General features: G+C 46.9%; 1 protein-coding gene across 5 annotated transcripts in view; it reads right to left on the bottom strand.

Annotated features, from left to right (window-relative positions):
* The window catches only part of POLD3 (DNA polymerase delta 3, accessory subunit), a 74,915-nt gene that overhangs the window by 32,677 nt on the left and 16,396 nt on the right, over window positions 1-25,842 (bottom strand). For 3 of the 5 annotated variants that reach the window (XM_069203805.1, XM_069203807.1, XM_069203808.1), the window contains 5 exons: window positions 25,090-25,129; window positions 18,104-18,236; window positions 16,041-16,293; window positions 10,381-10,456; window positions 4,841-5,051 (listed from right to left, as the gene is read on the bottom strand). In XM_069203805.1, the coding sequence (XP_069059906.1) occupies window positions 4,841-5,051; window positions 10,381-10,456; window positions 16,041-16,293; window positions 18,104-18,236; window positions 25,090-25,129 (713 nt within the window). The remainder of the gene's footprint in view (window positions 1-4,840; window positions 5,052-10,380; window positions 10,457-16,040; window positions 16,294-18,103; window positions 18,237-25,089; window positions 25,130-25,842) is intronic. The other 2 variants (XM_069203809.1, XM_069203806.1) reach the window with 1 other exon arrangement.

Here is a 25,842-nt window from a genome sequence, read left to right as displayed (position 1 = left end):
TGCTATTCTATTTTACCCACCAAAACGTACGTTGACTGTTCTTCAAGGGATCCCAGTCAACAACACTACAACAGCAGAAATTTGAGATCTTTTCTCTGCTGGAATCTTGGAGTATATATTATGTATGGCTGGGACTAGGTGGTAGATGTGAAAGGATGTGTGTGTTGTATGTTTGAATGAGAGAGTGGATAGCGGTATGTATGGGGGTGGAGGTAATGGTGATTCATGTTATTATAAATATGTACACAGTAAACGTTTTCATGTGATATGTATATGTAATGTACCAAAAGTTGTTTCTGTGTTTTCTAAAATGTAACTTTGTTGAATTAAGAAACTGAAACGTGAAAAATAAGTGTCAATAATGTTTTGAATACAATATTAGAAATCAATGTAGAGTCAACCTACTATGTTGAATAAATGAAAAATGATGAAAAAATAAATAGAAATTTGCATGCTCTGAATAGTTACTTGGTCCAGCCTTGAGCATTTAGAGCCTTTATAGAAGACGTACAGGTCATGTGGGATTGTGCATATTGTTTGTGGTTGTTGTTTCCCTTTTACCCCGCCCAGACCTTAAATCAAAATATACTTTCTTTTTATTTGATATGATCGCGAACAGCCCATAACTTCAGGGTTTCTCCTTTTCTTTTAGAAGGAGCACCACTGGTGCCACTTAAAAGGGCCAGGACCTGAGGGGTACCTCTTGGGGATCAGGAACACACTCCAGCAGAGGCAAACAGGGCTCAGGCAGGTCGAGTTGTGGGTTCAGCCGCTGGAGCTTGTGATGTCCCTGTAGCTCAGAACACAGGGTCAGTCAGCTGACACTTGAAGTCTCTTCAGCCCGGGATGAAGGGAGTAGATCCAGTCTTCCTTCTCAGAAAACAAGGCAACATGACAGCAGTTCTCCTGGCAGTAAAGCAGCACAGCATCCTTCTTCTGAAGTATCCACAGGTCCAGAGGTATAATTGGTGTCAGCTTTGAAATAAGAGAAGTTTCTAGAGGGTTCCACCTCCAGAGGTGCTTCAATTTCCTGCCTCACTGCCCTGGCAACAGCTTGTTTCGGTACACAAAGGACTAGTGTCAAATCCTTTGTAAGTGTGCTTAGGCGGAACCTTTATGATGGTAAAGTGTGGTGGGTGAACACCCCCATCAAGCAAGAGTTGGCCCATCCTACCAACACTTTTTCCCCATTTGTCTCACTGTATGGGAATAATACAGAAAGACCAACTGCCAGCTACACCTAGTCACGTGATCCAGGATATAGGCTGCAGGCACCAAATGGTTAGGACAAGAAAATGCCCACTTTCTAAAAGTGGCGTTTTCAGAATTGTGACTTAAAATCTGACCTTACCATAAGAAGGTTTTAAATTACATTTCTTTAGACACTAAACTCAACACTCCTGCTTGTTTTTAATTTAAAGTTATCACTTATTAAATGTAATAGGGTAATCCAATGTGATCCTTTGGGAGAGGTAAGCCCTGAATTAGTGAAAAATTAAATTAAGAGTTTTTTACTACCAGGACATGTAAAACTTAAAAGTACATATCCAACTTTTTAAATACACCGTACCCTGCCCTATGGGGTGTTTAGGGCCCACCCGAGTGATGACATATGTATTAAAAAGGAAAGTTTAGGCATGGCAAAAGGTTGTTTTGCCAGGTTGAATAGGATCAGTGCAATGGCAGATCTGAGACATGTTTTAAAAGTCTACTTACATGGGTGGCGAAAGCAGTGCTGCTGGCCCCACTAGTAACATTTAATTTACAAGCCCTGGGTGAATGTAGTACCACTGTACTAGGGAATTACAAGTACATTAAATGTACCAATTGTGTGGAAGCCAATTCTGCCACGTTTAAAGGAAAGAGCACAAGGCACTTTAGCACTGGTAGCAGTGGTATAGTGCACAGAGTCCTAAAAGCCAACAAAAACAGGTTCAGAAAACAGGAGGGTGAAGGCAAAACGTTTGGGGATGCCCCTGCAGAAAGGGCCAAGTCCTATAGTGCTCTTCTATTTTAGCCTCCTAGAATTCAGTGTTCATGATTACATTCTGCATCTGTGCCTCAGAAAGGTGCGAGTCATGGTATGTTCTTTTCTTAGGCTGAGAAAAATTCAAACTGCATCTGGCTCTTTCCTGGGGCAAAGACACACAACTCCCTTCTCCCAAAAAGTTTGTCAGAGTGAGAAACACTATGAGAAAGGGTAGTGTGTCTGTGCTCCAGCAAGGAACCAGATGTTTGTATTTTTCCTTAAGCTAAGAAAAAAAGAAAAAAAAATCCAAACACTATCTGGCATGTTGCTGTGGCACATACACTCACGGCTCCTTCCTCTCACAGCAATTACCATGGACAGAGAAGGATACAGAACAAGTGATGGATTTAATGCATGAAATAAAGTCTGCCATTAGTAAACACTCAGGGTTGCATCTTAGTTTATCGTTTTTTTTGCCCACCATGCTTTAGACCCCGTCCATATGCAAATAATCCTTGATACTGCTTCAGAAGGAACTGTCCAGCCTGAACTGCCAAGCCTGGCCCTCTCTGAACTGGAACACAAGCAACCTATGACTAGCTTAGGCCTACCTGGGCGTTTCACTCCAATGCAATTGGGTTCCAGTGGCACAGTGAGCACAGGACACACATCTTGGTATTCTTGTCATACTTCGGGCATCACAATGTAGAACACAAATACGTGGTGAATGGATTGCGTGAATTAATATTATCCACTGATAATTACTCTGACCACATCCCAGTCTATTTTTTTTGCCAATCATGCCATCTCATATTAGACCGAGCCATACGTTAATAGGCCTTGGATCTGCTCCTCTCTGAATTAGAATAGAACCACCCAAGACAGATTTAAGCCTATTTGGGGTTTCTTCAGTCGGGAACAGCTTGGTTCCACTGGCACAGTGAGCACAGGACCAAACATCTGGACATTCCTATCGCACTAAGGGCGTCACAGTGAAGAATACAAATGAGCATTGACAAAGCCAATAGGTCCCACCTATGGAAGATTGATTGGCTTTGTTAATAATGTTTTTAGCTATGGTGTAGAGCAGCACAGCTGCTGTGCTGCAAGGTTGAAAGTAAAAAGAAAAAAAAGAAAATAAGCTCTAGGACACTGTTAAAGCTGGCCAGCAGATGGCACTTTGTTTTTTTTAACCTTCATCCATGCTGCATAGCAGCGCAGTACAATATGACAAACATTGAGAAAGCCAAATTCATCTTTAAAAGTAACTTTAAAAAATCTATGAGGCAACCAGCTTTGACTGTGTCACAGTGCTTTTTATTTTACTTTCAGCTGTGCTGCTGTACATCATGGCCGCAAAAACACTGACAAAATCCAATAGATCTTGCACAGAGAGGGGAATGGGCAAGCAAGAATGGAGGAGAGTGAGTAAGATGTGTGTGTGTGTGTGTGTGTTGGGGGAGCAATCAAGCAAGGACGCTTTGGGGGGCTAAGGAGCAAACAACAGTGAAGCAATGGCGGAGCGACAAGGACATCAGGACAAGAAACAAAAGTGTGGGGTGCAGGGGTTAGGAGCAATGCAAAGACACTAGGTGCTGAAAGGAAGCAGCACTTGGGCAAATATAACAGGGAAAGGACTAACACACGAAGAGAACTGAAGCTGGCACACGTGGCCAAGAGAAGCAAGAAATGAGATGAGCAAACCAACTAATGGTAAACAGTGGGCAGGCTTTAAGCCCCATGTACCCTAACAAAACGTCTGTCTCAGGCAAGACCTAAAAAGGGATGGATAGAATGCTTGAATTAATCTCAGCCACTGGTAATTACTTGGTGCCACATCCCAGGCCATCTTTTATTTACCAACCATGGCATCTCAAATTAGACCCAGTCTTATGCGAATGAGCCTTGGTCTTGCTCCAGATGAGCACTGTGAGAGGAAGGATCTGTCCATAATTACAGAGAAATGGACTAGGAAGTAGGGACGCAAACAGTCCTAGTTCCCCCAATTTCACTGTCCACCTGCTAGTTTGTTTCTTCGGTTGTTGAAGTGGGAGGGATTGTGACAGGGGTAGTGAGTGGAGCTAGGCTTCTCCTAACCTCCCTACAGAGCTGAGGAAAATTGACAACAAAAAAAGCTGTTTACTGCCTCACAGTTGGTTGCATGTAAAAAACATACTTTACCCATGGACCCAAGTCTCCTAATAGTCGGACGCCTGCTTTAATGTGATTATTAGCCAAAATGTAACCTCTTAAGCGCTTGCTTTGTTGAAGTACACTTTTTAAAACAAATATGCAAAAAATGCATGGCATAAACCATATATGCAGCTGTGTAGAATACAATATGTGTTTTAAATTCATTGTTGGGGGTGGCATCATGACCCAATCAAGTCTATGCCTCTTGTGAGTCGTGCCCCCTCCCAAAAAGCCAACAATTTCATATCATATTCTGCACATATGTATATAATAGATGTCATAAGCCTGTCTTGGGACACCATTCTGGGAGGTGTACAGATACATCAATAGGGGAGTCACAGGGTTAAACCCCGCATATTTCCCTTTATGCATTGTGAATGTCCCCCCCCCCCCCCCCCCCCCAAGGGTTTTTGCCCAAAAGGTTTTACACTTACTGTACATCCCCACAGTATTTTGCATTTTTTTTGGACAATTTCTTTGTTGTTGCGTTTTAATTTTTCTGGGACAGCTCAGTCATGCCAAATGCAATAAAACCTGACACAAATCATTGTCACTTTTAAATATGTTTTAGTTTGTTTTCTTGACCTTTAAAGTCTCACATTTAATTCTTGTAATTTTAATTCCCAAGAACAAAAAGGAGGACACAAGACAACGCAGATTTTTACGCTTTAACTCTACCTTTTCTTTCCTTTCTTTTGCTGGACTGCGGACTCTGCTCTGGGTATAGGGCTTTCTACTGGCTGCTCTGCGGGCTCTTCCTCTACCTTCTCCACAGGTCTGTCCGCAGTCGAAGACATACACACCTCTGTTTCTGGCTCAGGACTCGCTCGCTGAGTGCAGGATTTCTCTTCTTTCACCATTTGCTCCAACTCCGAGTTCGCTTTTTTTTCTGTGAATAAATATGACAACTATGATTCTGATGCAAATGCACAGCACAGAAACAAAGTATGAATTTAAAAAATGATGAATTTGTAAACATTTCTGTTTTATCAGGTAATTCTGCTCACTTTACTTTTACAAACGAATATGCACTTTAACAAAACAAAAAAAAAAATCACAGTAAACATTCACATCCTATACAGGAAACAAAAAACATACAGTGACTGTGCATGTTTCCAAAAGAGATCCTAAATATTAATAAGAAGGGCTTTTTAGGCCTTGTTGTTGGAGAAAGTTAGGTTCCTTTGATCAATAGGAACATCAACAAAAACAAAACATCTCATTTAAAGGGCCTAGAGGCTGTGTCCATCACATCATGGTACAGTTTAATGTAAACATGCATAGGGATACAGTGTTGTTACAAAGAATACATTGTTACAGATAAGTATATCCTTTTTGCATAAGGTGGCACAAGTGTTTTACGGAGCCCCCATGGGTGAGTAATTTGCCACTCCTCACAGCTGGATCCCCTACATTTACATCTTTAAAATGAAGTGGCAGGCAGTGAACCTCAAACACAAGGCATGGGGGACAAGATACTTTTTTAGAAGGTGCTGTCTAATGTCAGCTAAATTGAATAAACTAATTACTTTGCGATATCTGGTTTAAACAACTTGTGCTCTCAAAGAGGGTTTTAAGTAAAAGAGTGATGGCTCTCAAAATGCTTGGCATATTTTAAGAGGCTAACAAACTGACTGATTGCATCTACTAGCATTGTGGTTTTCCAGTTTCACTAATGTATATAAAATGGGAGTAATAATTCACAATGAATTCCAGTAGTCATACACCGTAATCTGGTTAAGCCAGGTTTAAAGACCCAGAACATATTACACTAGTGTCCAAGGTGTGGGCCTGCTGTCTGCACCTTTGGAGCACTTTTGTAAATTACAGAAGGAGCTGCAGAGGCGTCTGCTGCCCTTTCTGTAATAAGATCGCGCCGGCACACATGTAACACAGGAGATAGCCTAAGGGGACTTTTGCTCATTTGCACAGGCCAAAGCTCATGCAAATGAGGGAACACTTTGCCTCTGTGCCCGCGCAATATTATAGACGTGGGCGCAGAGGCAAATGAGCTGTCGAAGGGCACACCGACTAAGCGTCACAAAGAGGTGGCACACAGTTAGTGCGCTTCGTGAGGCTACCCCTTGAAATGGAACCAAGAGGATTCCATTAATTTCCTACAGACATTCCCCCTAATGGCAGGTGCATTCACAGTGCATTCTACTGCAGGGATCTCTGTTCCCTTTTGAAAAGCAGGTCACGTTGCCATCTGCACTGTGAAAGACAGGCCAGCTGCTTCAAACAGGCGCCTTTCCCTAATGCGCTGTCCTGCAGGGCAGGTGCAAATTTGCGACTGCCCTTGTAGCAGCGCATGAACTCTAATAGAGAAACTCAATCTGGGCCCAGCTCACTCACTTAAAGGGGCACCGTGGCACAGATCGTGGCAGTGTGTCCTTTACATTATAGGGCCCTTGGCTGTGACGTGATGGTCCAGGTCAAAGATGTCCAGTGCAGGCCCAGGCAAAGTGAACCTATGTTAGATTTTTAAGGACTCAACATAGGAGAGCAATGGCAATACAATTAAATCAAACTTATTTACTTTGTTAGCTGTTCCTCCTGGAAATTGGTCATAAATCAAGCCCTCATACCTAGGTGTGCCCTACTAGTTTAATTATATTATCTCCAATCATTAGTAACAGCTCTATTGAAAATTTAAGCCAGGATGGCTCAATTCTAACCAGAGATGAAGAACTTCAGAAAAGCAGACCTGAACAAAAATTGATCACATTTTTAAAACTTCAACTGAGAATGAATTCATTTGAAATATTGTGCCACATTGCCCATGCTTTTATAAACCAAATAAACACTAGCTTTAGAGAGCGATTAACTAAATGCACACCTAGGTGAACTAGCATATTGTTCAACAGTTAAGGAAATATTCTGATTGATTTTCGTTTGAAGTCATTTTGAAGATAGCTCTTCCTTCCTTCTTACTAATTGCTCTATGCTCTGCCCTAAGCCCTTTTAACAACTAGGAGTCAAACTACCAAACTTTCTCCAGGTTGCACTGCAAGCTTCAACTTCCGTATCCTTTTCACATCCCAAGAGTGGTGTAAAACCCCTCCAATACATCCTTGACAAACATAGGAAACTATCTTGGAAGACAAACCACAATTCTTCAAGAAATGATCCTGGAAGATCACGAGAGTGCCCAAGTAAAAAAAATAAAATGAAGTGATGGGTGGAATGATCGAATTAGTTTCAGGCACTGGTATCGATTCTGGGCTGGTTTTTCAGGCCATCATTTTGTTTGCTCAGTATGCCAATGTAGACAGGCAAGTAAATAAGACTTGGCCCTGCTCTAAGAGGAACAAGTTAGGTTCGAAATGCCAGGCCAGGTTAGAAATGCCAGGCCTGGTCTTCTCCCAGTGAAAACCCAAGCAACTCCAGACAGGTTTCATCCCTTCTGGTCTACTCAGTAATGTGAGCATAGCAGTACTATGGCACAGTGAGCACAGGACCCATATCTGCCCACAATCATTACACTCTGGGTTTCTCATCTAAAAAAACAAAAACGTGATGGGTGGAATGCTTGAATTAATATTAGCCACTGGTGGTTACTGGGAGCCTCATTCCAGTTAATTGTTTTTATTCCTACAGTGCCACACCGGGCAAAGTCCAGCGATAACCGAATCAGACTTGGTCCTGTTCCAGTAGGAACAATCAGATCTGAACTGCCAGGCCAGCTCCACTCCAGACAGGAACACAAACAAACCCAGGTCTACTTCAGCCATGTTAGGTAGGTGGCTGAAGAGCTCACACAGGCACTTTTAGGAATGGACGGCCTTCTGAATACCTACTGGATTAAGGTACAGTGGGCTTGCACATAGTCTGCTACACGACGACATAGTTGCCCTAAACCAGTGGTTCCCAACCTTTTGACTTCTGTGGACCACCACTTTATGAATACTGCAACCCAGGGACCCCCACTGAATCATTATTGGAATCCGGGGACCCCTCCCACCCCCCACTGAATCATTACCGAAAGCTGGGGACCTAATCTGTTAATATTATTTCATTTTCTCAGCAGTCACAGACCCCCTGAGAAGGCTTCGCGGACCTCCAGGGGTCCATGGACCACAGGTTGGAAACCACTGCCCTAAACCAACTGAGGACTAAACTAAAGTTTAATCTTGAGGCCATTTTGATGGCCTGTATTACTGTACTACATTATAAAGTGTTTGTTTAGCACTTACTATCCCTATGTTGTGGGAAGGGATATTTCAGAAGAGAGACTAACATCCAGCTTGAAAGGAAATTACAAACTGCATGTGATATATGATACGCTCTGCTTGCAGTCTCTGAAGCACTCTATGAAGCTTCGGAACACTTAAATTGGTATATATCTTCTTCAGTACAAGAAGTCTGCTCCACTTGTGAAAGGTCTTAAACGCTCTGTATGCACATGTAAGACCACTTTATGTGAAAAATGGGCCTTGTGACTTTTGATGTACAACGCCAAAAGAAATGTGTGATTTCTGGTACATGTGCTAAAACCTATTGTGTTTTTCAATAAATCATACATCAGAAATAAAGAAGGCGCCAGTTACAAAACATAGCTGCAGTTCATCATTGGGACTCTCGGGAAACAAAGATAAATGGTGTTTGTACAAAAAGCTAATGAAGCAGGGTCAGTTCAAGACAACGTTTCAAAATATGGGTTTACATTTATTACTCAAGAACTGTCAAGAGTTCCTCAGCGAGTTTTGTAATATGCTTTGCCCTTTCCCTGCTTTTTGGGCCCCCAACTGCATATGTTCATTTAAATGCAATTCATATGTGTATTCATTATCACTGTTTGCTGCTTCATTTACATGACATGTATTCATAGTGCAATGATGCTTTGGTATAAGTTAATAGTGCATCTAATATATATATATATATATTACAGCAGTATGCCTTACAAAAAGAAACACAATATGTTTAGGCAAATTTGCAGTAGAGTTGATATCACCTGTAGTAAAACGTCTACATCACAAATCACGAGGCCGTTCTCCTAATAAAATGCTGTGAGTCAGTATATAATATCGATGCGCTTGCATTTTAGGGGAGAGAGAAGATTCAATATTTCAAGGGAGCATCAAAGTGGGAAACAGGCTACTTGAATGTCCCGCACTATCTTTCTCCTTCTCAGACCCAGTACAGCCCTGCAGCTAAAGACACTGGCCCTGCCTATTCCAAGCCAGGCTGCAGACTGAGAAAAAAATCTAGCAATTAGCATAAGGTACCCATACTACAGGCCACCTAGGAAACTCATTGTTACGGCATTTGATAACAATGTAAATATCAGCCTAGGAAACAAGGGGGTGAGATTCCAACAAAGATCAACTCCATCATTGGTTGAATTTAATGATTGCTAACGGATATGTTGATTTTTATTGTATTTTAGTGAATTGAATTTATCGTTTTCACCATTTTTATATTTGCAGTAATGCTTATTCAGATACCCTGCACTAAAACGAGACCTTAATATTTAATAATGCCTTTTAAAATATAAGTATGGATTTCATGTGTGGATATATCTTTTGGCGAAAGGTAATCCAGCACCCACTAATATATAAATGTATTCCTGGCAGTCTTGGACAGGATTGATCGTGGTCCAATGCAAATTATTTCCAGATAAGTTGAGGGAAATGCTTGGGTCACAGTCTGTCTGCCTTCTCAGTTCATACTGGTAAGGTCGTCCAAGCATGTGCTTGCCAAAGGGTCTCGGAAAGACTACTCAGTAGTATGTACGTGCGGAACGGTAAAAACATATCGCTCCGCTGTGGCGCAGGAGTCTTTTAATCTTTGCATTGCTTAGTCTTTTTTTGTGAAAGTCCTTAGTACTCATTTTTATGCAGTTCTTTGAATGAATGATCTTAGTGTGTTGTAATGGATGCCAGCAATTCCATTCTGGAAGCATAACAATAACAACTTATAGAGCTTCATACAACACTTCTGCCATTTTGAGTCCTGTAAATAACCGGTGCTTTTATTAGCCAATTTAATTGTCTTGATTCACTGACTCTGGAAAGATGGAAGGCTGAATGTGCACCGTTGGTATCTGAATACATGACGTGCAGATCCCACCATGTTTACGGTGCAAGTATTCAGCTCACATTCTCACCCTCAGGAGGTCCTGATGAGAGACAGTCAGTTCCCGTGTTTTTCATACATAGGCAAGAGGGACCCCAAAATGCTGGACTCAAGAACCTGAACACACATGTGATACTTACTCATAGAAGCTTTCCCAAAGAAGTTGTTCACTGTATTTGACTTGGTTGTTGACTTGCTGCTTGCAGTGGATGCCTGCTTGTGATAACAATAACAAAGAGCTTAGGAAGAAGCTGGACAAAAAAACACTAGTACAAAGATCTCATGTGCACAGCATCATAACAAACCTGTCAACAAACATCAATAGGCAAAATAGCTACGCCTTGCTGATGGCATACTTGCAGTGTCACAAGAGAAGTGTTCAGTAAACTCAGCACACAGGGATAGGTGGAACAGGAGAAGGACAGCTAAAGATAATAGAAACACCAGGACACAGGGTGCATGTGAAATGGTTGCCAAGCTGGCAGGACCTCAGTGTGTGTAGGAAGAATGGATTGTGAAAGGTAGTCAGTTTGTAGGGCCAGGGCTGTTTGTTGTTGGGCACTTGCCAGATATGGTGGGATGTGCCACATGGAAGAGAATAGGTGATCAAGATGGGTTGCCTACAGTGACTAGAAGACAGATGGGATGACCAATTCTACACAGGGACTCAACCACAATTTGACATGAAAAACACACTGGCTAACACTGGCGGTTATCTTCAATGTGTAATTTGAGGCTACAAGTCACTACATTAAATCCTCATGTTACGCAAAAGGATCAGAAAATGCACCTTTCTTCTATCTACAGTATACATCAAATAGCCTTTATAAATTATTTTTAACTTTTCATTGGTAAGCGGTATAGTGTGAGCCCCTTCTGCGCGGAGAGAGCATTATCCATCTTCTTCTCCATAGCTAAAGTACTTTATTATACATTTATCATTTACTGCAAGTGACTAGTCAAGAAGACATCAGAAACTTCCTCCTGTCATTTACTTTATTTGATGGGAATCTTCTCCGCTAATCAGTATTTGTATAATGGCTATTTCTCACAAAATTCTTTTGCACCTAATACATATATGCATTTTGTGCCTCTTCATATGTACATCGAAATGAATACAAACTTTTGAACTAAAGAAAATGCATAACACATTTGGTATCTATAGGGACTGTGGGAAATGCAAGGTATAAACATAGTATTTATATGAAATGCCTCCATCAGAATTGCATATAAATATAATGAATGATAAAAACAGCAAAAATTGTCGGAACTCCATAAGACACTTATATTATGTTACATATGGAAGTACACGAAGAAGTTGGGAAATTCTGTCACACAACAGTACACACGGTGGCTATGATCAGAATAACAAATAAAGAATCAATGCCAATCTTTAGAAATGAGGATTAAATATCGTTTGGATGGTATTTTACAACATTTAAATGCAAATAATTTTTTTTATCAAAAGATGAACATTTACAGAGACTGTTATAGCAAGGAGGAAAGGATGGATGGTAACTAAAGACAAAAGCCACCAATCAATACTAACAAACCTCCGACTGCATGGAAAGGATAGATCTTGTGGTAATGCTCCCAGAATTCTCTCCGATTAGATGGAATTATTTGCAGAAGCTAGTAAGAAAGTCATGATTCTTTGCTTTCAAAATAAAATGTTCAGGAAAAAATGCAAATAGAATTTCTTTTCTTGCTACTATGAAACTTTAGGTGCTATTTCTCGGATGCGTCATTTAGTAAAATGTGTTGATGCATGCTAATATTTCCCAAAAATATTCCTAATGGAAATCAGTGTAACCGTTTGATATGAAGCATGAAAATAAACAAGCACTGGCAAAGCCAACCGATCCATCTTATTTGCGAGTCTTTTAGTTTCATCAATGCAGGTCTTGTTTTGACATGGCTTTTGTAACACTTTATTGTTGTGTGAGCTGTCAGCCCACACCATTGTAATAAACACTGCCAAAAGGAAAAAAAGCTTTTTTTCTCAAAAAGCACACATTGCCACCAGTGACGTAATAAAGGCCCTGCAGCCCCCCTGCAGGGGGCCCCCTCAGCAAAGCACCTATCCTGAGTCTGGAGGGGGCCCCATCCATATTCCTTGCGCCCCCTCAAATATTCTTTGCAGGGGGAGGGGGCTCCAGTTTTGTTACGCCACTGATTGCCATAGTAGTTCCTGGCACGGAGCAAAGCTACTTTGTGTGCCAATATGCTCCTTGTGGAAGAGCATAATGCGATCATTCACAATAAAGCCAGCTGATAGAGAGAGAGAAATAAAAGTTTAATAAAGCCAAAGGTCTTTGTTAATACCAGACCCAATTAGGGACACAATTCTTTAAAAAATGTCACAAAATTGCACCCATGGTATAGGTCTTTGAATTAGTGGTGTTCATGAAAGCACAGGAACTTACAGAAGTAGACCAGGAAATCGTACTCCTAGAAAATATTTGTTAACTGTACTTTAGCATGAGCAAATATGCATGTGTAGATTTGCTCATGTGAAAATATATTGAGCATTTACAAGTTCACTTTCCCTCTAACCACTTTTTTTCCCAACCCTGGAAGGACCTCTACTTCTGCCATTGTCAGGAGTAAACTTCCAACCTTTCATTATGGTGATAATCCTTAAAACATGTATGTTAGTAGGTTTGCAGACTCAAAGGCATTCCAGCCCTGGAACTACTGCTGCTGCTTCCTCCAGCCCCAATATGTAGATCTGCAGAAAGGTGGCAAAATAAGGAAATTGCTATAGTAGGGATTGAAACTGCAAGTATTCAAGCTCTACTACAGTAGTAGCCCTGACATAATCAGAGAGGCTTACATAATGGACTGCTGACATAACTTGTCACCGCACTACAAGGCACCAAAGGGACAAGTAGACTTTTTTACAGGACAAGTAGATTTAAAAAGCAACCTGTTCCATGGACAAGTAGATATTTTATTAAATTCCACACCCCTGATTTGTTTAAGTGGTTCTGTTGCATTGATGATTAAAATGGAACTTCGGCCCACTCAGCTTTTATAAAGATCACAGTATTAATCTGTGGAATCTCTCATTCTCATTTTTAATTCCCAATTCCTTTTAACTGTTTTCCTTTGTGTCTAAGGGAGATTCTTCCTGAGGTCCTACATAGAGGAGCGTGCTCACGCTTCACACTGTGCTCTGTAACAAATCCAGCAAACCCCTGGCAACATACATGGACTTTCAGGTAACCAGGTGTTGTTTCTCAGGGAGGGCTACTTGTACATTCCTAGCCAAAAGGCACAGACAGGGGTACAAAACAGATCTTGTTTTTCCTCCTTTTCCTTTATTTCACGCAAGCCACTGACTGTCACTACAAAAAGGATCAAAGAAAATTTCATCACATGACCTCTCCCTGAAAGGCATAATATTGGCGATCTATGAAATTTGCTTCATCTTCCTGTTGTATGGCTTAGGAAGCAGTGACAACCAATGCACCAACACACCTTCCCTAAAAACAATTTATGGTGGCCAACATAAAAAAGCCAAGACACTGCCAACTTAGTAGTTGAGCAATGAAGAAAGAGAAGACTAGCAAACAAAGTACACTTAATTACGAACCAGTTTTGAACTAGCTTTCCACAACAAATGTGGCTCGCCCCAACACTCTGCACTACAGATAAGAACTAAAAACACCATCTAGAGAGCACCTCATTCAGCACTAGAAGGCATCCTGTACATCGAGTCTGTAAGCCTATGTCCAAAAAGACTCCCCTTTCCAAAGTATACATCCCTTCATGTTCTCTTCTTACAAGTACATAATACTGAATAATTTTTATGAGCTCAGCATCACTGTTCTGCTTCCTAAAATTACCTAAATATATACTTGTGGGTCCTTCTTCTGGTTTGTGCATCTTACACATGGGTTCAGCTAACTTCACTCAGCTGGCTGTGGATCATTGAGTTTACATGCCATACACAAATCAGCCCTGTATCCTGCCTGACTTGCAAATTATTTCTACTTAGCAAAGATGAGATTTTGCTTTCAAAAGCATGCAAAGCCATTATTGTTGTGTTACAGGATTGTGATGCAATTATGTTAATGAAAGCCACACTACCAAGAGGAATCCGTTGCTGGGTGACATCACACAGGCGCAGTTCAATATGAATACATTTCTTTGGTTTATGACCAGACACAAAACATTGGGAGCACATTTGCTTTTATTAGACCTTGGTGGAATTTGGAGAGCCGGGTGGGAGGGGTTAGGAGAGGTTAAAGCCAGTAATATGTGGTGTACAGTCCATATTTGGGCTATGCCAGAATAACAAAGCCAGCCTTCTAATAAATTTATATCATGCTTAGGCCTCGAAAAACTCATGGAAATGTTACTAGAACTGCAGGTCAAGTAGCTTGAACAATCTACTCTAACTGTAATGTAATTGACCCGGAAATGGGTCTCAAATTGTGTGATCCTATGCAAATATTATATTTTACAGTCGCTTTTTTCTTCATTCTCACATATAAGTGCACCTTCAAATATGCGAGTTCAGCATTTCTGCTGTAAAAAAAAAAAGTCCTCTTTTGTTTGATTAAATACACTAAAGGTTTGCTCCATGTATAATAAATCTAGCCATATATAAGATACACATTGATCCATGCATGACTTGCCCCTTAGTTTACTAATAGCTTTGCCATCAGGGCAGGAGTGTTTCTCAGTTTATGTTTAAACACTCACTTTTAATAAGTATATTACTAAAGCATGATGTGGTAGCGCACTCATTTACAGACAGTAAATTTCCAAGAAATGTCAAAAAAACCTTCCCACTAACTTGCAGCTTTACTGATAAAGCTATATAGTGTATTAGCAATCTGTGAAAAAAATATTTATCATTTGCACATCACCAAATAAAGTGTTCTGACTTTTTTTCCCATCCTGTTAATATATTGTTTTCATCACACAAGTACAAAAAAAACGGTCTTTCACAGCTACTGAAATATATTTTGAAACGTTTGTTAAGTTGACTTAGTTATATAAATGTGTGTTAGGAAAGACCAGATACCCACAGCCTTTCATTTCACACAGGTCAGACAGTTCACCTTACAAAATCTTGGAACTCTGCAGTCACAAGGAAAAGTATTTGCATTGCAAGAAGACAAACTGACTTTTGACCTCTGTCTCTGAACACAGAGCAAATGCTACAAGAATAAGATTTAAAGGCATCTTAGTTGCTAATTGGGTTTCTGTCTGAACAGAACACCTGTTCTTTGTCCACTCCCCAGAAGTAGTTTCTAAAAATAGCTCAACCTCATAAAAAATGACTCGCCATAGCGAGTGGTCGAGTAGATTTTGAGAGCCCTGTGTGATATCCTGCCCAGCGGATTCTCTTTTGACAAAATACTTCTGAGTGAAAACATTGGTCAGCTGGGTGTGTAACAGTTAGGTGGGATGAATGCTTGACTGAAGGAACTGCGTTCTTGAGACAAAAGAGGTTGATTACTAATTTGCTGATGAGTGGGGGCGGTGGTTTGTGGACATCAAAGGCAGTTCTTTGGGTAATAATAAGTAGCCACCGCAGCAGATTACCTTGCGGGTGGGCATTTCTAGTAGCATTACAATATTGTTTCTATACAGATATTTAGTGCTGATGAGGCTAGTTTGGGTGGATAGAATGTTTTGTTTTTGTGGATACTTTTGTGATGAAGGAAAAAAGAGGCTTGGAGCTCAAAACAGAGACGATTGCTATTTAATAAGAGGACTACACCCTTAGAAGGAAGAAGACCAGAATCTCTTGCATGCGAGAAAAATAAAAAAGGTAGCTTACTGGGGCTTCTTTCACTTCAGGCTTTGAGTCCTTGCTGGTGGTCTGAGTTTTAGAGTTTCCTTTTGCCGCAAACATGCCCATGATTCCTTTAGGTGGCTGGGAGGTGGCCTTGGAAGAGGGTGGTAGCCCATGTCCATTGGTTTTTGGTGCACTGGTCACCTGCTGTTCATTCGATTCCTGCGAACTCTTGTGAGACTTAGTGATTTCAGATGGTGCCCTGCGGACTGCAAAGGTGCACTGAATGGCACTAAATCTGGAGGGAAAACATATTAGATTTGTAAGGCTGTTTCATACAAATATCAGCTTTAGCCAATAAAATGTATCACAAAGGTACATGAACACTATTCTATAATGACTGTTTCTTAGGAGATACGGGGATAATGTTCAATACCCAAACATGGTCACATGACAGATTAGGAACATTGTGTAGAACTCACTGTACCTTCAAATGCCTCTTAGTACACAATTTCCTGCAGGAGGCTGAATACATTTGTGGTTGTTTTGTTGTGCATTTTATTCATTTTGCTCATAATGGAGTTAGTCAGTATTGTGTCTGAACAGCTGGTTTGAGATAGCTCTAGTATGGTGTAGGCAAGTACATTTTACCTGCTAACGACTGGAGTCGATAGATGTACTGCTGGACTGCCCTAGCCTTTGTTGTGCGTTGTCAATACCTTCAGTATGCATCTACCTGAGACTGTCATCACTGTGTTTATAAGATGTCTTGTTTTGTTTGGTGCAGGTCCCAAAGGGAGTGGCAGTGAGGGCAGACTAAGTGCTTTCTTTGGTTTGGCACTTGGACAAGCTGCTTTGGCCAGCTATTGTGATTGGTTGTGGGGTGTCGAAGTGCTGGGTTGCACTTGTGTGGGAAAGAATGCGCTGTCCTTCTGGGGCTTTGTTTGTGTTGCTTATAGAAGATGGAGAAAGAGAGAGTTGTGTCTGCATCACCTCCATAGTTTAGTAGTGTTATGGGGACTTTGTGTATGAGGTTTCGTGTTGGAGTCTGGTCAAGAAAGTTTGGAAGTAAAGTTATATATGGTTAAAACTTCCTATTTTTTGTTTCGGTTGTGCCTTGAATATCTGGAAACCCTTTGTTAAAGGATGCCGGTGTGTTCCATACCCTGGTTACTGCCGACTGAACATCCGTGAATACATGTATTGTGTCGAAATATTGTATGAAATCAATTAATATTATTACTGTTAGATACTTTCATGTTATACATTTTCCAGTGGCCCATTGTGCCGTAAATAGTTAGTCGGTTATTACCAGGTAGCACTTCATTGACTGGTTTCCTTACGCTCAGTCAATACATCGAATTTTCTATAATGCCTACTCAGGGCATCATTACCAGTTTCCATTACATCCAGCTAGCACACAGTTTTTCAATTCTGCATAATTCCAGTGACTGTGCACAGGAACTCTATGTTGTCTCGGTGTCTGCTGCCACGTGCATCTCAAAGGTGGTTATACTGCTTGCTTTGTTCACTGCTTCAAACAAATTTAGTTATGGCTTTAGTATAAATTATTTTGTATTTGATTTTATGAACTCTTATATACCTTCTTGATTACATACTATCAGACGTTGTGTAAACAGAGAAATCCTAACAGGCTTCTCCTATTATTATATTAGATGTTTTTTCCATGAAGTGCAGGTGCATGCCATTTCATGACTTGCCCGGGGCTCTGAAATCGCCCCCACTGACGTTTCATGTATTTCGCAGTTCGGTGGAATCTTCACATCAATTAAAATTCCCCTAAAAATAGTTATGATTTCCTGATTTCGGAATCAAACGCTGCGTATGTTGTACTCAAACTGTGGTTAAGAATTTTAAGACTGTTTCTAGTTAAGTGAGTGCACTCTGCCAGAACAGATGACAGGACTCAGGTGGCCATTCGGGGTAACTAATGGCTCAGTGCTTAAAAATCACGACTATTTGCCAGAATCATGAACAATTCTATTACTGTACACTAGTGGTGGTGGGTTTCTACTATCCCTGAATAAACTCTTGTATTAGAATGTAACAGCACTCCAATGTTGCAAAGATTTCACTGTTGTACTTACCTGTTGCATATCTCCAGGTTTGCTTTGATAATATCATAATCAGTGCTGAAGAGGGGCCCACTGTCTTTTAGAACTGCCTTCTGTATGCTGTAGACATGCACGCTGCTTACCACTGCGAGCTTGGACTTCACAGCTGCAAGAAAAAGAATACAAACCAAAACATATGTCAGCTTTCAGGCGATTATAAAGTTCCCTGCTCATCAGCAAACTGAAGAATAACAAATACATTTGAGATCCAGGCCCACAAACTCTCTCCAAAGATACAAATCCCTGGTGGACAACAATATGCCGTTCATGTTATACCTGGAAAACAGTGTTAGATTATGGTAAATACAATTTGAAGTGGCAATGGGAGCTTGGCGAAGTGACCATAGGGCGCTTGTGGGTAATGGCCACTGGGACCATTGTGAGCTGTGAAGCAAAGGCCATAGGGAGCAGGAAAGTGGGGGGTAGAGGGAGAGACCACTAGGAGCGGGCGAATCGGTGGTGGCCATAGGGAGCCAGGTGTGAGCAGCCAATGGTAACCACAAGGCATCAGTGGCAACTGAGAGCAGCAATGACCACTGGGACCAGAGCCATCAAGAGCCTTGTCGGGGGCCAGTGGCCATCAGGAGCCAGGCAGGTAGGGACAGGGGAGTCCTCAGTAGCCATCAGGAGCTGGGCCGATGGGGGGTAGCCCTCAGTGGTCATTGGGAGCTAAGCAGGTGGGAGGGTATCCCCCTCCGTGGCCATCGGGAGTCAGGTGGGTGGGGGGAAAGGTTAATAGCCATCTGGAGCTGGGCGGGGAGTTGATCAGCCGTTGGGAGAGAGATTAATCAGCCGTTGGGAGAGAGATTAATCAGCCGTTGGGAGAGAGATTAATCAGCCGTTCGGGAGAGAGATTAATCAGCCATTGGGAGAGGGGAGGGGGTGGGTTGATCAGCCATTGGGAGAGGGGTGGGTGCGGGATGTTGATCAGCCGTTGGGAAGAGGGGTGGGGGGTGTTGATAAGCCGTTGGGAAGAGGGGTGGGGGGGTGTTGATAAGCCGTTGGGAAGAGGGGTGGGGGGGTGTTGATAAGCCGTTGGGAAGAGGGGTGGGGGGTGTTGATAAACCATTGGGAAGAGGGGTGGGGGGTGTTAATAAACCATTGGGAAGAGGGGTGGGTGGGGGGGGTTGATAAACCATTGGGAAGAGGGGTGGGTGGGGGGGGGTTGATAAACCATTGGGAAGAGGGGTGGGTGGGGGGGGGTTTGATAAGCCATTGGGAGAGGGGTGGCTGGGGGGGGGGGGGGGCGTTGATGAGCCGTTGGGAGAGGGGTGGCGGGGGCGCGTTGATAAGCCGTTGGGAGAGGGGTGGGTGGGGGGGCGTTGATAAGCCGTTGGGAGAGGGCTGGGTGGGGGGGTTGATAAGCCATTGGGAGAGGGGTGGGTGGGAGGGGTTGAGAAGCCATTGGGAGCGGGGTGGGTGGGAGGGGTTGATAAGCCATTGGGAGAGGGGTGGGTGGGAGGGGTTGATAAGCCGTTGGGAGAGGGGTGGGTGGGAGGGGTTGATAAGCCGTTGGGAGAGGGGTGGCGGGGGGGGGGGGCGTTGATAAGCCGTTGGGAGGGGGTTGGGCGGGGTGTTAAGCCGTTGGGAGAGGGGTGGGTGGGCGGGGCGTTGATAAGCCGTTGGGAGAGGGGTGGGTGGGCGGGGCGTTGATAAGCCGTTGGGAGAGGGGTGGGTGGGCGGGGTGTTGATAAGCCGTTGGGAGAGGGGTGGGTGGGAGGGGTTGATAAGCCGTTGGGAGAGGGGTGGGTGGGAGGGGTTGATAAGCCGTTGGGAGAGGGGTGGGTGGGAGGGGTTGATAAGCCGTTGGGAGAGGGGTGGGTCGGAGGGGTTGATAAGCCGTTGGGAGAGGGGTGGGTGGGGGAGCCGTTGGGAGAGGGGTGGGTGGGGGAGCCGTTGGGAGAGGGGTGGGTGGGAGGGGTTGATAAGCCATTGGGAGGGGTGTGGGTGGGTGGGGGGGGTTGATATGCTATTGGGAGAGGGGTGGGTGGGGGGTTGATAAGCCATTGGGAGAGGGGTGGGTGGGAGGGGTTGATAAGCCGTTGGGAGAGGGGTGGGTGGGAGGGGTTGATAAGCCGTTGGGAGAGGGGTGGGTGGGAGGGGTTGATAAGCCGTTGGGAGAGGGGTGGGTGGGAGGGGCGTTGATAAGCCGTTGGGAGAGGGGTGGGTGGGCGGGGTGTTGATAAGCCGTTGGGAGAGGGGTGGGTGGGAGGGGTTGATAAGCCGTTGGGAGAGGGGTGGGTGGGAGGGGTTGATAAGCCGTTGGGAGAGGGGTGGGTGGGAGGGGTTGATAAGCCGTTGGGAGAGGGGTGGGTCGGAGGGGTTGATAAGCCGTTGGGAGAGGGGTGGGTGGGGGAGCCGTTGGGAGAGGGGTGGGTGGGGGAGCCGTTGGGAGAGGGGTGGGTGGGAGGGGTTGATAAGCCATTGGGAGGGGTGTGGGTGGGTGGGGGGGGTTGATATGCTATTGGGAGAGGGGTGGGTGGGGGGTTGATAAGCCATTGGGAGAGGGGTGGGTGGGAGGGGTTGATAAGCCGTTGGGAGAGGGGTGGGTGGGAGGGGTTGATAAGCCGTTGGGAGAGGGGTGGGTGGGAGGGGTTGATAAGCCGTTGGGAGAGGGGTGGGTGGGAGGGGTTGATAAGCCGTTGGGAGAGGGGTGGGTGGGAGGGGTTGATAAGCTGTTGGGAGAGGGGTGGGTGGGAGGGGTTGATAAGCCGTTGGGAGAGGGGTGGGTGGGAGGGGTTGATAAGCCGTTGGGAGAGGGGTGGGTGGGGGGGGCGTTGATAAGCCGTTGGGAGAGGGGTGGGTGGGGGGGGCGTTGATAAGCCGTTGGGAGAGGGGTGGGTGGGGGGGGGCGTTGATAAGCCGTTGGGAGAGGGGTGGGTGGGTGGGGGGGGCGTTGATAAGCCGTTGGGAGAGGGGTGGGGGGGGCGTTGATAAGCCGTTGGGAGAGGGGTGGGTGGGGGGGGGGGGGGGGGCGTTGATAAGCCGTTGGGAGAGGGGTGGGTGGGGGGGGGGCGTTGATAAGCCGTTGGGAGAGGGCTGGGTGGGGGGGTTGATAAGCCATTGGGAGAGGGGTGGGTGGGAGGGGTTGAGAAGCCATTGGGAGCGGGGTGGGTGGGAGGGGTTGATAAGCCATTGGGAGAGGGGTGGGTGGGAGGGGTTGATAAGCCGTTGGGAGAGGGGTGGGTGGGAGGGGTTGATAAGCCGTTGGGAGAGGGGTGGCGGGGGGGGGGGGGCGTTGATAAGCCGTTGGGAGGGGGTTGGGCGGGGTGTTAAGCCGTTGGGAGAGGGGTGGGTGGGCGGGGCGTTGATAAGCCGTTGGGAGAGGGGTGGGTGGGCGGGGCGTTGATAAGCCGTTGGGAGAGGGGTGGGTGGGCGGGGTGTTGATAAGCCGTTGGGAGAGGGGTGGGTGGGAGGGGTTGATAAGCCGTTGGGAGAGGGGTGGGTGGGAGGGGTTGATAAGCCGTTGGGAGAGGGGTGGGTGGGAGGGGTTGATAAGCCGTTGGGAGAGGGGTGGGTCGGAGGGGTTGATAAGCCGTTGGGAGAGGGGTGGGTGGGGGAGCCGTTGGGAGAGGGGTGGGTGGGGGAGCCGTTGGGAGAGGGGTGGGTGGGAGGGGTTGATAAGCCATTGGGAGGGGTGTGGGTGGGTGGGGGGGGTTGATATGCTATTGGGAGAGGGGTGGGTGGGGGGTTGATAAGCCATTGGGAGAGGGGTGGGTGGGAGGGGTTGATAAGCCGTTGGGAGAGGGGTGGGTGGGAGGGGTTGATAAGCCGTTGGGAGAGGGGTGGGTGGGAGGGGTTGATAAGCCGTTGGGAGAGGGGTGGGTGGGAGGGGCGTTGATAAGCCGTTGGGAGAGGGGTGGGTGGGCGGGGTGTTGATAAGCCGTTGGGAGAGGGGTGGGTGGGAGGGGTTGATAAGCCGTTGGGAGAGGGGTGGGTGGGAGGGGTTGATAAGCCGTTGGGAGAGGGGTGGGTGGGAGGGGTTGATAAGCCGTTGGGAGAGGGGTGGGTCGGAGGGGTTGATAAGCCGTTGGGAGAGGGGTGGGTGGGGGAGCCGTTGGGAGAGGGGTGGGTGGGGGAGCCGTTGGGAGAGGGGTGGGTGGGAGGGGTTGATAAGCCATTGGGAGGGGTGTGGGTGGGTGGGGGGGGTTGATATGCTATTGGGAGAGGGGTGGGTGGGGGGTTGATAAGCCATTGGGAGAGGGGTGGGTGGGAGGGGTTGATAAGCCGTTGGGAGAGGGGTGGGTGGGAGGGGTTGATAAGCCGTTGGGAGAGGGGTGGGTGGGAGGGGTTGATAAGCCGTTGGGAGAGGGGTGGGTGGGAGGGGTTGATAAGCCGTTGGGAGAGGGGTGGGTGGGAGGGGTTGATAAGCTGTTGGGAGAGGGGTGGGTGGGAGGGGTTGATAAGCCGTTGGGAGAGGGGTGGGTGGGAGGGGTTGATAAGCCGTTGGGAGAGGGGTGGGTGGGGGGGGGCGTTGATAAGCCGTTGGGAGAGGGGTGGGTGGGGGGGGCGTTGATAAGCCGTTGGGAGAGGGGTGGGTGGGGGGGGGCGTTGATAAGCCGTTGGGAGAGGGGTGGGTGGGTGGGGGGGGCGTTGATAAGCCGTTGGGAGAGGGGTGGGGGGGGCGTTGATAAGCCGTTGGGAGAGGGGTGGGTGGGGGGGGGGGGGGGGCGTTGATAAGCCGTTGGGAGAGGGGTGGGTGGGGGGGGGGGCGTTGATAAGCCGTTGGGAGAGGGGTGGGTGGGTGGGGGGGCGTTGATAAGCTGTTGGGAGAGGGGTGGGTGGGTGGGGGGGGCGTTGATAAGCCGTTGGGAGAGGGGTGGGTGGGTGGGGGGGGGCGTTGATAAGCCGTTGGGAGAGAGGTGGGTGGGTGGGGGGGGGGCGTTGATAAGCCGTTGGGAGAGGGGTGGGTGGGTGGGGGGGGGCGTTGATAAGCTGTTGGGAGAGGGGTGGGTGGGTGGGGGGGGGGGGCGTTGATAAGCCGTTGGGAGAGGGGTGGGTGGGTGGGGGGGGGGGGCGTTGATAAGCCGTTGGGAGAGGGGTGGGTGGGTGGGGGGGGGGGCGTTGATAAGCCGTTGGGAGAGGGGTGGGTGGGTGGGGGGGGGGGGCGTTGATAAGCCGTTGGGAGAGGGGTGGGGGGGGCGTTGATAAGCCGTTGGGAGAGGGGTGGGTGGGTGGGGGGGGGCGTTGATAAGCCGTTGGGAGAGGGGTGGGTGGGTGGGGGCGTTGATAAGCCGTTGGGAGAGGGGTGCGTGGGGGGGGCGTTGATAAGCCGTTGGGAGAGGGGTGGGTGGGTGGGGGGGGGGCGTTGATAAGCCGTTGGGAGAGGGGTGGGGGCGTTGATAAGCCATTGGGAGAGGGGTGGGGGCGTTGATAAGCCGTTGGGAGAGGGGTGGGTGGGTTGATAAGCCGTTGGGAGAGGGGTGGGTGGGGCGTTGATAAGCCGTTGGTAGAGGGGTGGGTGGGGGGGGGGGGCGTTGATAAGCCGTCGGGAGAGGGGTGGGTGGGGGGGGGGCGTTGATAAGCCGTCGGGAGAGGGGTGGGTGGGGGGGGGGGGGCGTTGATAAGCCGTTGGGAGAGGGGTGGGTGGGGGGGGCGTTGATAAGCCGTTGGGAGAGGGGTGGGTGCGGGGGGTGTTGATAAGCCGTTGGGAGAGGGGTGGGTGGGGGGGGTGTTGATAAGCCGTTGGGAGAGGGGTGGGTGGTGGGGGGGGTGTTGATAAGTCGTTGGGAGAGGGGTGGGTGGTGGGGGGGTGTTGATAAGCCGTTGGGAGAGGGGTGGGTGGTGGGGGGGTGTTGATAAGCCGTTGGGAGAGGGGTGGGTGGGGGGGGGGGGGGGTGTTGATAAGCCGTTGGGAGAGGGGTGGGGTGTTGATAAGCCGTTGGGAGAGGGGTGGGTGGGGGGGGGGGGGGGGTGTTGATAAGCCGTTGGGAGAGGGGTGGGTTGGGGGGGGGTGTTGATAAGCCGTTGGGAGAGGGGTGGGTGGGGGGGGGGGTGTTGATAAGCCGTTGGGAGAGGGGTGGGTGGGTGGGGGCTGTTGATAAGCCGTTGGGAGAGGGGTGGGTGGGTGGGGGCTGTTGATAAGCCGTTGGGAGAGGGGTGGGTGGGTGGGGGCTGTTGATAAGCCGTTGGGAGAGGGGTGGGTGGGTGGGGGCTGTTGATAAGCCGTTGGGAGAGGGGTGGGTGGGGGGGGGTGTTGATAAGCCGTTGGGAGAGGGGTGGGTGGGGGGGGGTGTTGATAAGCCGTTGGGAGAGGGGTGGGTGGGGGGGGGGGGTGTTGATAAGCCGTTGGGAGAGGCGTGGGTGGGGGGGGTGTTGATAAGCCGTTGGGAGAGGCGTGGGTGCTGGGGGTGTTGATAAGCCATTGGGAGAGGGGTGGGTGGGGGGGGGTGTTGATAAGCCGTTGGGAGATGGGTGGGTGGGGGGGCGTTAATAAGCCGTTGGGAGAGGGGTCGGTGGGGTTGAACAGCCGTGTGGGTCGGTGGAGTTGATCAGCCGTTGGGATAGCGGTGGGTGGGGAGATTGATCAGCCATTTGGAGAGGGGCGGGTGGGGGGGTGTTTGAATAACTGTCGGAGCATGGAGGGCAGGGGGTGGGTTGATTGGCCGGTGTGATCTTTGGTTGGCCCTTGTGTCATTGACCCTTGGGGCGGGTGGGGAGGGGCACTGGACTTCAGGAGTGGCTCTTTAGAGGCCCAGAGGTGTGTGGCAAGTGGGGTCTAGTGGCCCTCAGTAGCTCTAGCAGTTGCCCTTGGGAGCTGGGCAGGGTCACTGCTGGATGGGCAGATAGGAGGGGTCATCTGTGGGTCAGTGGGGGTCAAGAGACAGCAACCATGGGACAGCATAAGGTAAAAACCCAAAGTTCAAAATCAGAGGGACAAAGCAATGGTAAATTAAGCGGGATAAAGGCCATTTGATATTACTCATGGGTCTCAAACTTTAATTGTAACTGTAGCTTACCTTCCAACTTCTCTTCCTTCACTATGGCCACCTTGTGATACTGCAAAAAAGACAATATGTCAGTGGTAGAAACCAAAAGCAATCAGTTAGAAAGCAATCAGGCATATACTGGGTTCTAAACCAATCGTAATGTGCTTACTCACACATCTGAATAGTGAGCAACTATTTTGTTTACTTGTTTTACGTATCTGTGCTACATACTAGAGGCACGTTAGCCTTCAAATTCAATCCTAAACTGCACACAAATATGAATCTGAACAGAGTTGCAGAAAAAAAAAAATGAAGTGATTTGTGAGAAAATTTTAGGTATTTAAAATTAAAAGCAGTTCAGCGGGAGTAGATCCGAAATGACATGACAAAATTCAATACACGAAGGACAGAAGGAAAGTAAGCACAAGAAAAAAAGCATACACTATAGAACAATAGAAGAAAAAGATAGGCAGGACAAGTGGTACATCAAACTAGCGGGGAAGGAGAGAGAGCGCAGGAGTGAGAAAATGTGTGGTGTGGTGTTGTGGGTGGTTGTTTAGGTGACCCTCAGGAAGGTACAGACCGCGCTGTAGACACAGAGAACCTAATGACAGGTAATGGCCTCTACTCTGCGCTTTTCCCTCCGCTCAAAGACAATACACAGTGCTCATGTACCTATCACAAGCATTTTTCAATTCTTTAGAATGTCGATTCTTTGCATTCACCACCCTTTCATGAAGGCCAGCATTGTCACATAACACTGGATACAGACACTCTGATTTT

This window comes from Pleurodeles waltl, chromosome 8 (genome assembly GCF_031143425.1).
Source record: "Pleurodeles waltl isolate 20211129_DDA chromosome 8, aPleWal1.hap1.20221129, whole genome shotgun sequence".
Lineage (NCBI taxonomy): Eukaryota > Metazoa > Chordata > Amphibia > Caudata > Salamandridae > Pleurodeles > Pleurodeles waltl.
The sequence above is the reverse complement of the archived record's forward strand: the minus strand, read 5'-3'. Positions and strand labels throughout refer to the sequence as shown.